This window comes from Humulus lupulus, chromosome 6 (genome assembly GCF_963169125.1).
Source record: "Humulus lupulus chromosome 6, drHumLupu1.1, whole genome shotgun sequence".
Lineage (NCBI taxonomy): Eukaryota > Viridiplantae > Streptophyta > Magnoliopsida > Rosales > Cannabaceae > Humulus > Humulus lupulus.
Genome location: NC_084798.1, coordinates 175,554,309 through 175,566,442, shown reverse-complemented (window position 1 = coordinate 175,566,442; position 12,134 = coordinate 175,554,309). Strand labels below are relative to the sequence as shown.

At 35.4% G+C, this 12,134-nt stretch overlaps 1 protein-coding gene across 1 annotated transcript; it reads left to right on the top strand.

Moving 5' to 3' along the window:
- Positions 1-3,358: 3,358 nt before the first annotated feature.
- On the top strand, positions 3,359-4,962 carry LOC133784327 (uncharacterized). Its single transcript, XM_062223718.1, has 5 exons — positions 3,359-3,465; positions 3,598-3,681; positions 4,109-4,216; positions 4,454-4,723; positions 4,869-4,962. Exons 3-5 carry the CDS (start codon positions 4,133-4,135, stop codon positions 4,944-4,946), a joined length of 432 nt encoding a protein of 143 aa, XP_062079702.1. The 5' UTR covers positions 3,359-3,465; positions 3,598-3,681; positions 4,109-4,132; the 3' UTR covers positions 4,947-4,962.
- The last annotated feature ends 7,172 nt before the right edge of the window (positions 4,963-12,134 follow it).

Genomic DNA, 12,134 nt, shown 5'->3' with positions numbered 1-12,134 from the left:
TTTTGGTTCATCGATCTATGGATAGGAAAGAAAAATGAAGGAACTTTTCTAATTTATTATTCATATAAACCCATTATTTAGTTCTGAATTTTATAACCATAAGTAATTAAAAGTACTAAAAAGCCTCAGTTTCCTTCTTTTTGTCTATTCTTTTTTCTATCCTACTTATTTTTTATTTATGGTTAAAAGTGATCAAATTTATGATGGTAAGGAGTTAGTATATGTTTGTCCAATTCGGGTCATGGTACTGTCAACTGCACATTCACCCCTTGCAAGTGATTATTTTGTCTCAACTGAACCCACATCATCTGATATATATCAGTATATCTACCAATCTTATATAGTTCAAAATTGTTGTCCCAGTGATTATAAAGTACTAGTTTATGTTTTTGAATAAGAGTTTCTGGAGGGAGGTTAAAATTTTGGTATCGATTCGATGAAATTTAATCCTCATCTGAGTTGATACAACTAAATAGATACATATTTTATCTGTACTAGTATTCTATTCTAATTCTATAATAGTTCTTTCTTATTTATCTCTACAAACTCCATTAGCAGCCTTCTGAAATAGGTGATGACTTTAATTATGCCAGCTTTGTGAGGGAGAAAAGATCTAAAAGATAAATGGAAGCTAGTTAAGTTATACTTGTACACACACACACAACACATATCTTTATAAGATACACACAAAGAGTACCACCTTTTATGGCTTTGGATTCAATTCAATGGAGCAAAATCTGAATAATGGCACCCATATCGATATGAACTTCAAATTGACATACATTATCTAAACTAAATACAAAATGAGTTAAATTATACAATCGCCCATGAGATTTTAAAAATTATTGACCCTTCTCTTTAAATTTCATTTTATAATAAATCTATCTCTTAAGTCAACATACAATAAATAATAAATTTAAAAAATCATAAAGTTAATTACTTAATATGTATGTGTTTTTTATGGTCATTTAAGTCTGTTTTGTTATTATTTAATTTTACATTTTACAACTTTTCTGTCAGGATCTTTTTGGCTGCTTTCCTTATTAGTCTTTCAATTTTCTGGTTCAAACAGTCACCAATTTTTAGTTCTCCCAACTTGGTATGTTTCTGATTTTATATGCAAATCTAAGACTTGTCATTATTATTATAATAACAAAGATGCAAAGTATAAAATGAGTTGTTTTAAGCAGTTATGGATTATGCTTTTAGTTCACCTTAAGATTTTTCAAGTTCACTTTGTATTTTGTTGATTGATGACTAAATTTCTATGGTTTCGATTTTCCCCACATGGGTTTCGATTCTACTTTCAAATTTCAATGGTTTTTTAAGTTTATTAGATATACATCAAATAACTAACAGAAAATCAGAAAACATTCCAGCCATATTTATTAACCAACCATCAATCATTATCAATTCCTAATATTCAATCAACACACAAGTTTTCTTCCTTATCTCGCCGCAGCACACAAATTTCTCAGAACCTACTTCACTAATACACACAAGTTCTCAACCTTCCGTTATCACCGCAGCACACAATAATAATAATCTCAGAACCTACTTCACTATGGATGAATATCTAAGATATTCAAACTCCTCTAACATTTGCAAAGTATTTTAACAAAAATAAAAGAAAACATACCTCTTGCAAACTGCTGCAAATAAAGTTCCCTCCAAGTCTGAATTTTTGAAAGAGTTAAAGAAATTTAGAAACTTGCGTAGAGAACCCAATAAATCAAAAAGTCATGTCACAATTATGTTCAACCATGTAAGTCGTAACTTTGCATGCTAACATATATGCACAAACTGTGAATGTGAGGAGCTTATATAAATTAAAAATATTCCATAAGAAAAATATATAAACTTAAATCATATGATTAGCTGAGTTTGATTTATTATATAATAAAACTAAAATTTTAATAGAGTTTTGGGTTATTTGGATCAGTTTATTACCGTCGTACTTAGTTTGCTCTGGTAATTGTATTATTGAAAATCTCCTTCGGCTAAACAAATAACTTTTCCTCCGGCATGTACTAAATTGCCCTGTATCAATCGTATGTTAAGAACACTAAAATTAAACAACAAGCATAAAATGTATATTTATATATATGTAATAATAGCCTTTATAAATTATAAAGTATATTACCATACAATATTCAAACAACTAACAAACAAAACCAATTTTATAAAAACAAAGAAATCCAATCAACCAAGACATACAGATAAGACATCGCCCAACCAAAGGCTACATGCCCTTATCATTCAATAACCGTATTAAGACACTCAAACAAGAAAAACAACCAGCTCAATTACACTATAATCCCAATTACCCAAAATTAAACAAATGAAAAAACATAAAAATTAATTATTCCCTTCGCTCATTCACTTGTATCAGCATACATAAAATAATTTCTATTTAAGAAAGCCACATGTGGAATAATTAGAGTAAACATATCTTTCTAGTGTTGTTAGAAAGCTGGCTTATAAAGTTAGTTATGGTAGTTATATCCTACACATTGTATAAATGTTCCAGCTGTCTTATAAAGCTAGTTGGGTATTGTGAGGAAGAAAAAAAACTCAAGAGAAGAAGAGTGAAAACAGAGAAAAAAAGCTGAGAAAAAACCTCCAATTGTTTTCAAACAGTTCTTTTTTTTTGGCAACTAATTCAAATAAGGCTAAGGCCCATATATATATAAATATAAATAAGCTTCATCTCATTAAAAAACTGTGTTCTTTCTTTGTTTTATTTTTCTGTTAAGTTTTCTATGTGTTTGTTAATATTACTCTGATATTGTTATTAAGTAACAAAGTTTCAGGATCTTGAAACTGGAAAACAAAGGGTTTTCGACACAGGTTTCATGATCAAGGATAGAAGATCAAGATCCTAACATTTATGCAGCAAGAAAGTCCAAGAATGAAGTGGATGAGGAAAACCAAGCAATCATTCTGCTAAGATCTTTACCAAGAAATTATTTCTACCCAAGCAATTGTTTCAGCAATTATCCAAGCAATTGTTTCAGCAGAAACAAACAAAAACTCATAAAAACAAAATGGAATACATATGGGGACAATACTAAATTCATGTAGATGGATGCATCTTTGGCAAAAGATCATTTATGAGTAAAAGTAAAGCTGGAAATTATAGTATAAAAATAATTGATAAGTTAAAAACCTGGCACATATTTGTATGTGTTCATGCAAATGTTATAAGAAACCTATTTATATAAATTAAAGTTGATGGCACCGTACTAAAAAAAAAAGTATATTTGCATATGTTGTAAGAAATGTGCTTGAATTCAATCTGGAATGTTTAGGAGGCCTAGTTTGCTCTCTAAGGACGAACTAAGGCCGTTGAGAAGATCATTTAACACAAACATTCCATATTCATTTGTCAATTACATAACAAAGGAAGGTTTCTCAAAGAATGGACTTGAATTTGCAAAAGACAAAGAAGCATATCATGTGTTTGTAAGCTAGTGTTCCTTATTCCATTTTTTTTTCTTTATGCAAAGTATGAATTAAGTTAACTGCCAATCAAATTTGTAACATGTTTCTTTCTTTCTTTCTACTTCTTCTTCTTTTTTCCTTTCTTCCTTGTAGCTTTCTGATTTCAATCAATCAGGAGAAGATATTTTTTGCGATTGTAGGGTACTAAAAGAAGATGCAAAACTTCAAATATACGAGGCAAGTTTTTTCTTCCTACGTTATATATATTTTTTTTGATCGAAAAAGGAAATATATTGCACCAAAACACTGATTACATCAACAAGTTCAGAAACAAAGCAGCATACAACACCAGCTCACAACTTCCTAACAAACTCAGCAAGAGCTCTATTCTTGTCCAGAATCTTTTGACTCAAACTACCAAGAAATCTAGCTTTCAAACTCATTTTAATCATACTATCAAAACTATGAGCAAAAAAACAGGAATTTCTATTACACCAAATACCATAGACAGCAGCTGCCAAGGAGGCTACAGCAATGCGATGCATAAGATTTTTGGGCTTCCCATCTAACCACTTCTTATATTTTGTTAGTGAGCATATACAGATTTCTGGTTTTTATGGGGTTAGACTTATTGAGACTAACAGTGACCATATTTTTGTTTTAGATTAAACGTGCTTATGTGCGGCACATGCTCAGGGACATATCTTGCCTTGAAAAAGATTTGGACATGAGGCTGGATCTATGCACCAGAAGACCTGTTACTACACTTACTGTAAGTTCTCTCTATTCAAGTGCTGATGTACCTATATATCCATGCACCTACTATTATAGAATTCAAAAGTTTGAGATCTTTCTCTCTGATGAAGGTACCATTATTGTTAAATATCATTTGTATTTACCAAATGACCCCACCAGAAAAGGCTAAAACTTGATGTTTAGAACATGAGAAATATCTGGTAATTATGTCATGAAGTTGATTTCTAAGAATACATTCTATGTGCTTTTGCAGGATGATGAACTGCAAGGCATTAAGGAATTGATTGATTCAGCTATTTTAGATAGAGAAGTTAAGGGTGGACTGAGATGGCCCTTGGGGAACGCAGTTTCTGGAGATAAAATTCGTGTGACTGCAGTCTGGCATGTAATAAGTAAAAAATACAAAAATCCATCACTAAAGCTGAAAATAAAAAATGTTGATCGGTATAAATTTTTATCATCAACTGAGGAACCTAGAAGGGAGGTTGTTATAATGCTAAAAGGAGTAGCTTCAGAATTAATGGTATATATCTCTTTTGTGGTTAACATAAATAGTTTGAATCCTGCTGAACATTGAATATAGTTTCTGTTTTCTTCTTTTTGGTTATAACTTTTTCATTTCTTAAGATCTGTGACCTGTTTCTTTTTTCTTCTTTTCTAATGTTCAGAAACAAAGGGCTGATATGAATCTCATTAGTGAGATGTTGAAAGATGACTTGAAGGCTATATGGAACAACTTTCTTTGAAAACATGTAGATGGCTTGCCATTATTCTATCACTTTTATAACAAATACATATATAGATACATATGAGAACAAAAGACTTTCATTTATTAAAGAAACAAGCAATCCATAGCATCTAAACAAGAAATATACATAAATATGCACCTACCAAAAAAAAAAATCTGGTTTATTTTAATGGAACATTAGCAGCAATAGCTAGTTTGAATGAGAACCTTTTTCATAGCACAAATCCTATAATTTGTAGATACCTGGAGGTTTCAGAATGCCCATTTTATTGAAGAACTACATAAAAAGAGATCAATTACCAAAAATATAGTTACCAAAAATTACATGAACCTGTCAAGGGACAACAAAAAGCTTCTCCTTATGAATAATACAGGTACCTATTTATTAAAAGCTAAACTAGAAAGGTTGTTAGCCAAAAACATAGAAGGATATATGGAAAGAAGTGTTACTATCATCTTCCACCACTTCAAAGTCTCAAAAAAGTCAAAGCACACATTCTAAAACATTGCCTCATTTCTCATTTCAAACTAGAAACCCCCACTTTTTCTTGTTTTTTTCAATAACTTGTCTAATGTGATATTTATTTTACACATAAGATTATCAATGCAATTTTAAAACATGCTCAATTATTTTATGTTATAAATATATATCTTATATAAAGCGTATGAAGGAGACAAAACAGGGACCATCTAAAACATCATCATAATAGTTGCATATACCTCCTTGGAACTGATTTCAGTTCGTCAAGAGAAGAAGAGTGAAAACAGAGAGCCTGAATGTCATCTTGGTACACCAGAAAGTGGCCAAAATGGTAGGAGATGCAAAGCTCTTAGAAGGGAAAAAGGTTGAGGAGATTGCTAACCTTTAGTCAACAGCAAGATTAGGCACAGTTTAGTCAATATTGATTTAAACTTTTATGGTTCACGTTTGAATTCATTTTCTAATACATTTGAAGCTATTCTGATGGTGGTTGAGTTATATTACTTCAGTTCCAAATGTAAACATATCAAATGCAACAATATCTATATGCAACTTTTAGTTCCAAATATTTTTGAGGTGTATATTGTTGTTAAATTTTTTTTTTAAGTTATACATTTTATTTTCTCTTCTAAAAAGATGCCATGTAGACATTGAGTGGCCATATGGATGATCAATGCTAAGAATTTTTAGGCTTTTATTTTTCGTATTAAATCATGAATAGCTTTCAAAAGTTAAGTGGCAGGGTACATTAGTCCGAACAATTTATTCAACAACCTGAATACTAGTAGAAATCATGCTTCAAAAAATATTGTATTTTCAATTTGACCCTTTCTTTATCGGCTACAAAACAAGTAACATACCTTGTACATTTTTTCTTTGGTCATCTCTAGATTCCAAATATGAAGGGCTATGTCAGTGACAACTTTTCACTATTTTTATAGAACTGTTTTTTTTTAATCAAGTGTGTATCTCTTCTATAGAGCTACGTGTAGCTACCATCATGTAATTCCGATCATATTTATCCACTACTGCTTCTCTATACTTCTAAATTTCACTACTGCTTCAAGCATTGCAAGCTTCCTCCAATTTTTTATTTTCTGTAATGTATACTTTATTTTTTAATATATCAATACTTTTCTTGATTAAGATACATGAAAACTCAAATTTAAATTCTCTTTCTTATTTACTTTTTACATAATAATATAATAGTAATAGTAATTGTACTGATTTGATTCGAAGTTGTAGATACTAATTATTTTTCAGTATGGAAGAAGATAAGAAAGAAAATATTAACTTGTTTTGGCAAGATTAGAACTAAACAGAGTTCTAAATAAATTTAAGAATTTAAAAAAAATTATATACTTGTATGTATATACGTATTACACACTAAAAAATAATAACAGCATAAATAGTTGCAAGTGAATCACAAACCTTCTTAGCATCTATTTGACTTTCCAAAACTCTTGGTGATAAGGTCCTCGCCAGGGAAGAAGATCTAGACCAATCAAATAGAGAGACTTGACCTCTAAGTAGCCGTCTTAAATGATCCTGGAAATACAGTTCAACAACAATTGAGACCTTCCTTCCATTATATGAAATTTTTAGTTAAGAATAGCAGCAAAAGGTTTAGCTCTGGAGGAACTAACCAGCAAATGAGAGAAGTCAAGTTCCTTGTGTGTCACTGAAAATTCAATATCGAAAGGTGCAATCTGGGGATGGGCAAAAAAAAAATTTGAAGAATGAGATAAGGTGATTAGTGGAACATCCACCACAAAAACAGGGTAAACATGGATCACCTGAAATAATGAGTTTTACTCTCACTTTAGAAATGGAAAGCTTCGTGAGGCAGAGACTTCGATGAGGGCGGAGAGACTTCGTGAGGGCGGAGGCAGAGATGAGTTGAGGGCGGTGAGTCTTCGTGAGGGCGGAGAGGGCGGAGAGGGCTTCGTGAGTGAGAGAAAGGTTGAGAGAGGGCTTCGTGAGTTAGAGAAAGGCTTGAGAAAGAGAAAGGGAATTTTGGCATAAATTCATTTTGCCGCCTGGGATTTTAGTATATGGCGCCAAAAATTTTAATTCCCACTATTCATCAGCCGTGTTAATTTTAATCCCCCATTAATAATAGCATTTTTAAAAATATGCTATACTTTAATGTAATATATACTCAATATTGTTGTAGTGATAAACTCATACCTGACACTGTATAATCCTTAGCTAATCCAGCTAAGACATTCCTCTCAATTCTCCCCATATATGGTTCACTTAATTATTATCCTTGATCCTTTCCTTGCAATCTATCATTGCTTCTCACTTGGCAAACCAATCCATATCCTGGATTATACTGAAGTCAGTCATAACCAACTTTATCAAAACAACTGATGAGTCAATTCTATCATAACCTAACTCATCACAATATAATCATGCAATCTACATATCAAATCTATGTCTCTCTATATGCAACAAAAAAATAACAACATAGCACCAAACTAGTCCGCAGAATACAAAATCAGAACTAGAAAGCTGACCTGCCACCCCTAAGGAACCAACCTCAGTCTCAGTCTCCGTCTCTAACTCTGACTGCCTCAGAATGAACACTCGAGCGGGAGTCGAGCTGTCCATCCCTTTTTGTTCATCTGCTCCATGCCTTGGGCAATCCCTCATGAAATTCCCAACCATTCCACATAAGTAACATGCCTTTGCCCGGCATTCTCCCGGATGATGTCTCTTACATTGGGCGCATTTTGGATAAGTCATCCAGCTCTTTTTCTTGCTCGCTCCAATAAATGGAGGTATCAATGCCTGAGCTCCGCGCTCTCTAACACTCTTCTTCTCATTTCTTATGCTCTCAACAGCAAGAGCCTTGCCTACCACTTGAGCGTAGGTGGAGGTTTCATGCACTGGGGCAACTCTAATGCCCTGAGCTATCCTGGAATTCAATCCTTCGATAAAATTTTCCTTTCGAGCTACGTCTGTGGGTACCACATCAAAATCAAACTCGGCCAACCCATCAAATCTGTTAACATACTCGGTTACTGTTGCATTTCCCTGAACCAGGTTCATAAACTCATTCATCTTAGCAATCTGGGCCACATCACAGTAATATCTTTCATTGAACAGCTGCTTAAATTCTTTCCAATCCATCACAGTTGTATCTCATGTCTGGGATACTACTTCTCACCACGTCCGAGCATTATCCCACAACACATATGTAGCACTTATCACCTTATCGTGCCCCACCAGCCCCATACTGTCAAGAATGGAACTGATCATGCCCATCCATTTCTCCGCTCTTAATGGATCTAGGCCTCCCTCAAAGACTGGAGGGTAATACTCCTGGAATCTTCCATAGAGAAATTCCCACCTGTTCTCAACCCTAGGCTGAGCCAAAGCTTGTGCCACACCTGGAAAAACAAAGGAAGAGGTGTTCCCCGATAGACTCTGTTGTTGCTTTAAACACTTAATATCTTCCTCTTGCCTCTGCAATCTTAATTGCAAATCTGTAAACATTTGCTGGTAATTCTGAGGGGCAGATGAAGAACTCAACCCCTGGCTGAAACTCCTAGCCTCGGTATAACCACCACTAGGCCTCACTATCTTCCTTGGATACATACTTGCTAGTTGAATCTGCAGTCAATAACTTGACCCATTAAACATGATGAGCATATCAAGCGCTTTCCCCTTGGGAACAATCTTACCATACTACATTCATAAACTACTACAGTGCTAGACACATGCCCATAGCATTCATACATTAATCATAATCCCTGCTCTTCCAACATTCACACCATGCCTCCAACTCCAGCATGCAAATATCACATTGATATATATTCATGGAGCAGGTAATCATATAGTCAAGACTCAGACTCTATCAGAATCTCATGCTCCCTAATACAATGTGCAGGTAAAGCATTTACATTCTATTTAAACAGTTAAACACATAACTACAGAAATAGTTACCATTCCCTGAGTGAAGCTATCTTTAGTGACGGGTGTACATGCCCAGCTTGTCTTCAGGAACCCTTAAACTTGGCACGCTCTGATACCAAGTTGTAACGCCCAAATCTCCAGGGACTGTTATGGTGTGCATTTAAACAGTGCTAAACTCGCTAACAGAGTCATTTGGCCATAATCGTGTAACTAAGTATGATTAGCGGTTTAGGTTTAAATTTTTTTGGTTAAGATACAACGTATCACTAAAATGTTTACCATATACATTGGGATCCCAAAAGTATAATTTAAAGGTTAATTACAACAAAATATTTACAACCAGCCGACCTAAGCGGCAAAATAGGGTTTAACCCTAGTTCCTCTTTAAACCCTCGGTTGTGGCGGTCAAGCAACCATATATGTACACATAGTCACCTAAGCTCTCCAACTCAAGGATGGTCCAGCTTTCTTTTGCCTTTACCTGCATCATATAGCACCCGTGAGTCGAAGCTCAGCAAGAAAACTCAATATGCTCATGAACAAGTAATAACATGTTATTAAGTCATAATAGGCATGCCTAGCAAACATAACCCTACTCATGCATGCAAGCAGGTAAAAATAAATGTTTGTGGAGTCCTGCGCTCTAAGTAGATAACTAATAAGTCTCTCACTATGAGGTAGATGACTAATAAGTCTCTCTGAAGTAGATGACTAATAAGTCATTCTTTGAACAGTTGGCTAATAAGACACTCTCTAAACAGATGACTGATAAGTCTATCTCGGTCAGATGACTGATAAGTCTTTCTCAATCAGATGACTGATAAGTCTATCTCGGTTAGATGACTAGCCAAAATAAATTATTTTAGCTCTTATAAAAAGAAAACTGATTATTGAACCCTTTTCACGCTGATAAGTCTGTCTTTGAGGTACCATACCCTCCTAGCCATGTGACGTGTAGGTCACCTTATCCTTTCTGGCTCTAGCTCTAAATAACTAGCCTTTAGACAAGAGAAGCGCTTTTAGTTTTCATCGAACTTGAGGTCGGTCCAGCATTAATGCTCATGATGAGTCATTCAATGCAGATGTCGATTAGATCTAATCTTTTTGGCTTGCGTTAATCACGCTAAAATCATCCTTGACTCATAAGTCAATGCCATACGACCATTGCTCGGTACCACTGCCGAACTTGACTAGTAAGTTACAGCTTCACACTTAATACTGACACCATTGCCAAGTCTAACTAATAAGTCAGTGCCATTCACAAGTGAGCAAGATTTGCTAAGCATTTGATATGCAATCAATGTCCACATTTAAAAACTCAACATGCCTCAATAATAACCATGAATGTTGTAACGCCATGGCTACCCCAGAACAGTTACGGTGAACGGTGGACCGGAAGTTTGACCCGCTACCCAAGTCCTTTGGTCAAAAACGTGCTCTAAGTGTAATTAATAGGTTAAGGTATAAAACCAATAAAAAGGAAATGGAGATTTCATTACAAACTGCTCTGCAGAGCTAAACAAAACATTTACAAGTTGTTCTCAGTACAAAATGGTCACTACTGTTTTAAATTTACAATCCCGCCGACCTAAGTGGCAAAAATAGGGTAAACCTCCTAGTTCCTCTGAGAACTCCTTGGCCGTGGTGGTCAAGCGGCCGCATATGTACACATCACCACATCAGCTCTCCACTCATGGCTAGGTGAGCTTTTCTTTCCCTTTACCTGCACCACATAGCACCCGTGAGCCAAAGCCCAGCAAGAAAACATAACACTTTTCATAAACATTGTCAAATGATTATCATTATAATCACACTGAACATTAAGCTTTCAAACAAATGAGTGAACATCACATGATTCTAGCGGGGGAGAGTGGCTGCTAGATAAGCCACTAGCCTCCAAGCGCTTATTTCATTCATCGACCCTCAGGGTCGGTCTGGCATTAATGCTCTTTGAGTCATTCAATGCTAATAGTCGATTAGATCTGATCTATGTTGGCTCGCGTGATACACGCTAAGGCCGTTCTGACTAATGAGTCAGCGCTACGTGACCAGTGTCCAGTATCACTGCCGAACCTGACTAATAAGTCCCAGCTTCACAGTTAACACTAACACCTTTGCCAATTCTGACTGATGAGTCAGTGCAACGTGACCAGTGCCCATTACCACTGCCGAACCTGACTAATGAGTCACAGCTTCACAGTTGATACTAGCACCTTTGCCAAATCTGACTAATGAGTCAGTACCATGCACAAGTGAACAACATATGCTAAGCATTCTGTATTCAATACATGTCCATATTTACTCAACCAACATGCCTCATGAATATCCATGCATGTCACACATGGGGTGCAGTTTTCTTACCTTTGATTCGAGCTAGAATGAACAAAAGAACGACCCTTGAGAACGGTTTAGCTTTTAGTCCTTTAGCGGTTACCTAATCACAACACATATGGGATACCATCAATAATCAAGATAATCAAGGGCTCTCAAACCACTATCTAGCCTCCAAGAGATCAATCCATACTAATCCAAGTAGTAAGGACACTCTCGAGGCCCAAAACCAGGTTCCCGGGGTCAAAACGAGCAAACGGGGCGAAAACAGGGCAAGGGCTGCGGCCTTAGCACCTTGGGCCGTGGCCCCCAAGGTTCCCAGAGCCAAGGGCCACGGCGCCCTTCATCAAGGGCCGCGGCGCCCAGCAAGCACAAGCTCCCCACCTGCTTCTTCAAGGCAGGGCCACGGCCCTTCACCCTGGACCATTCCCAACCGCGTTTTTAACACTC

Bases quoted from the DNA above. Each gene is read 5' to 3' on its own strand.
- LOC133784327 (XM_062223718.1), top strand. From the start codon at position 4,133: ATGCTCAGGGACATATCTTGCCTTGAAAAAGATTTGGACATGAGGCTG. The intron at 4,217-4,453 runs GTAAGTTCTCTC...GTGCTTTTGCAG, and splicing joins GACCTGTTACTACACTTACT to GATGATGAACTGCAAGGCAT. The intron at 4,724-4,868 runs GTATATATCTCT...TCTAATGTTCAG, and splicing joins GAGTAGCTTCAGAATTAATG to AAACAAAGGGCTGATATGAA.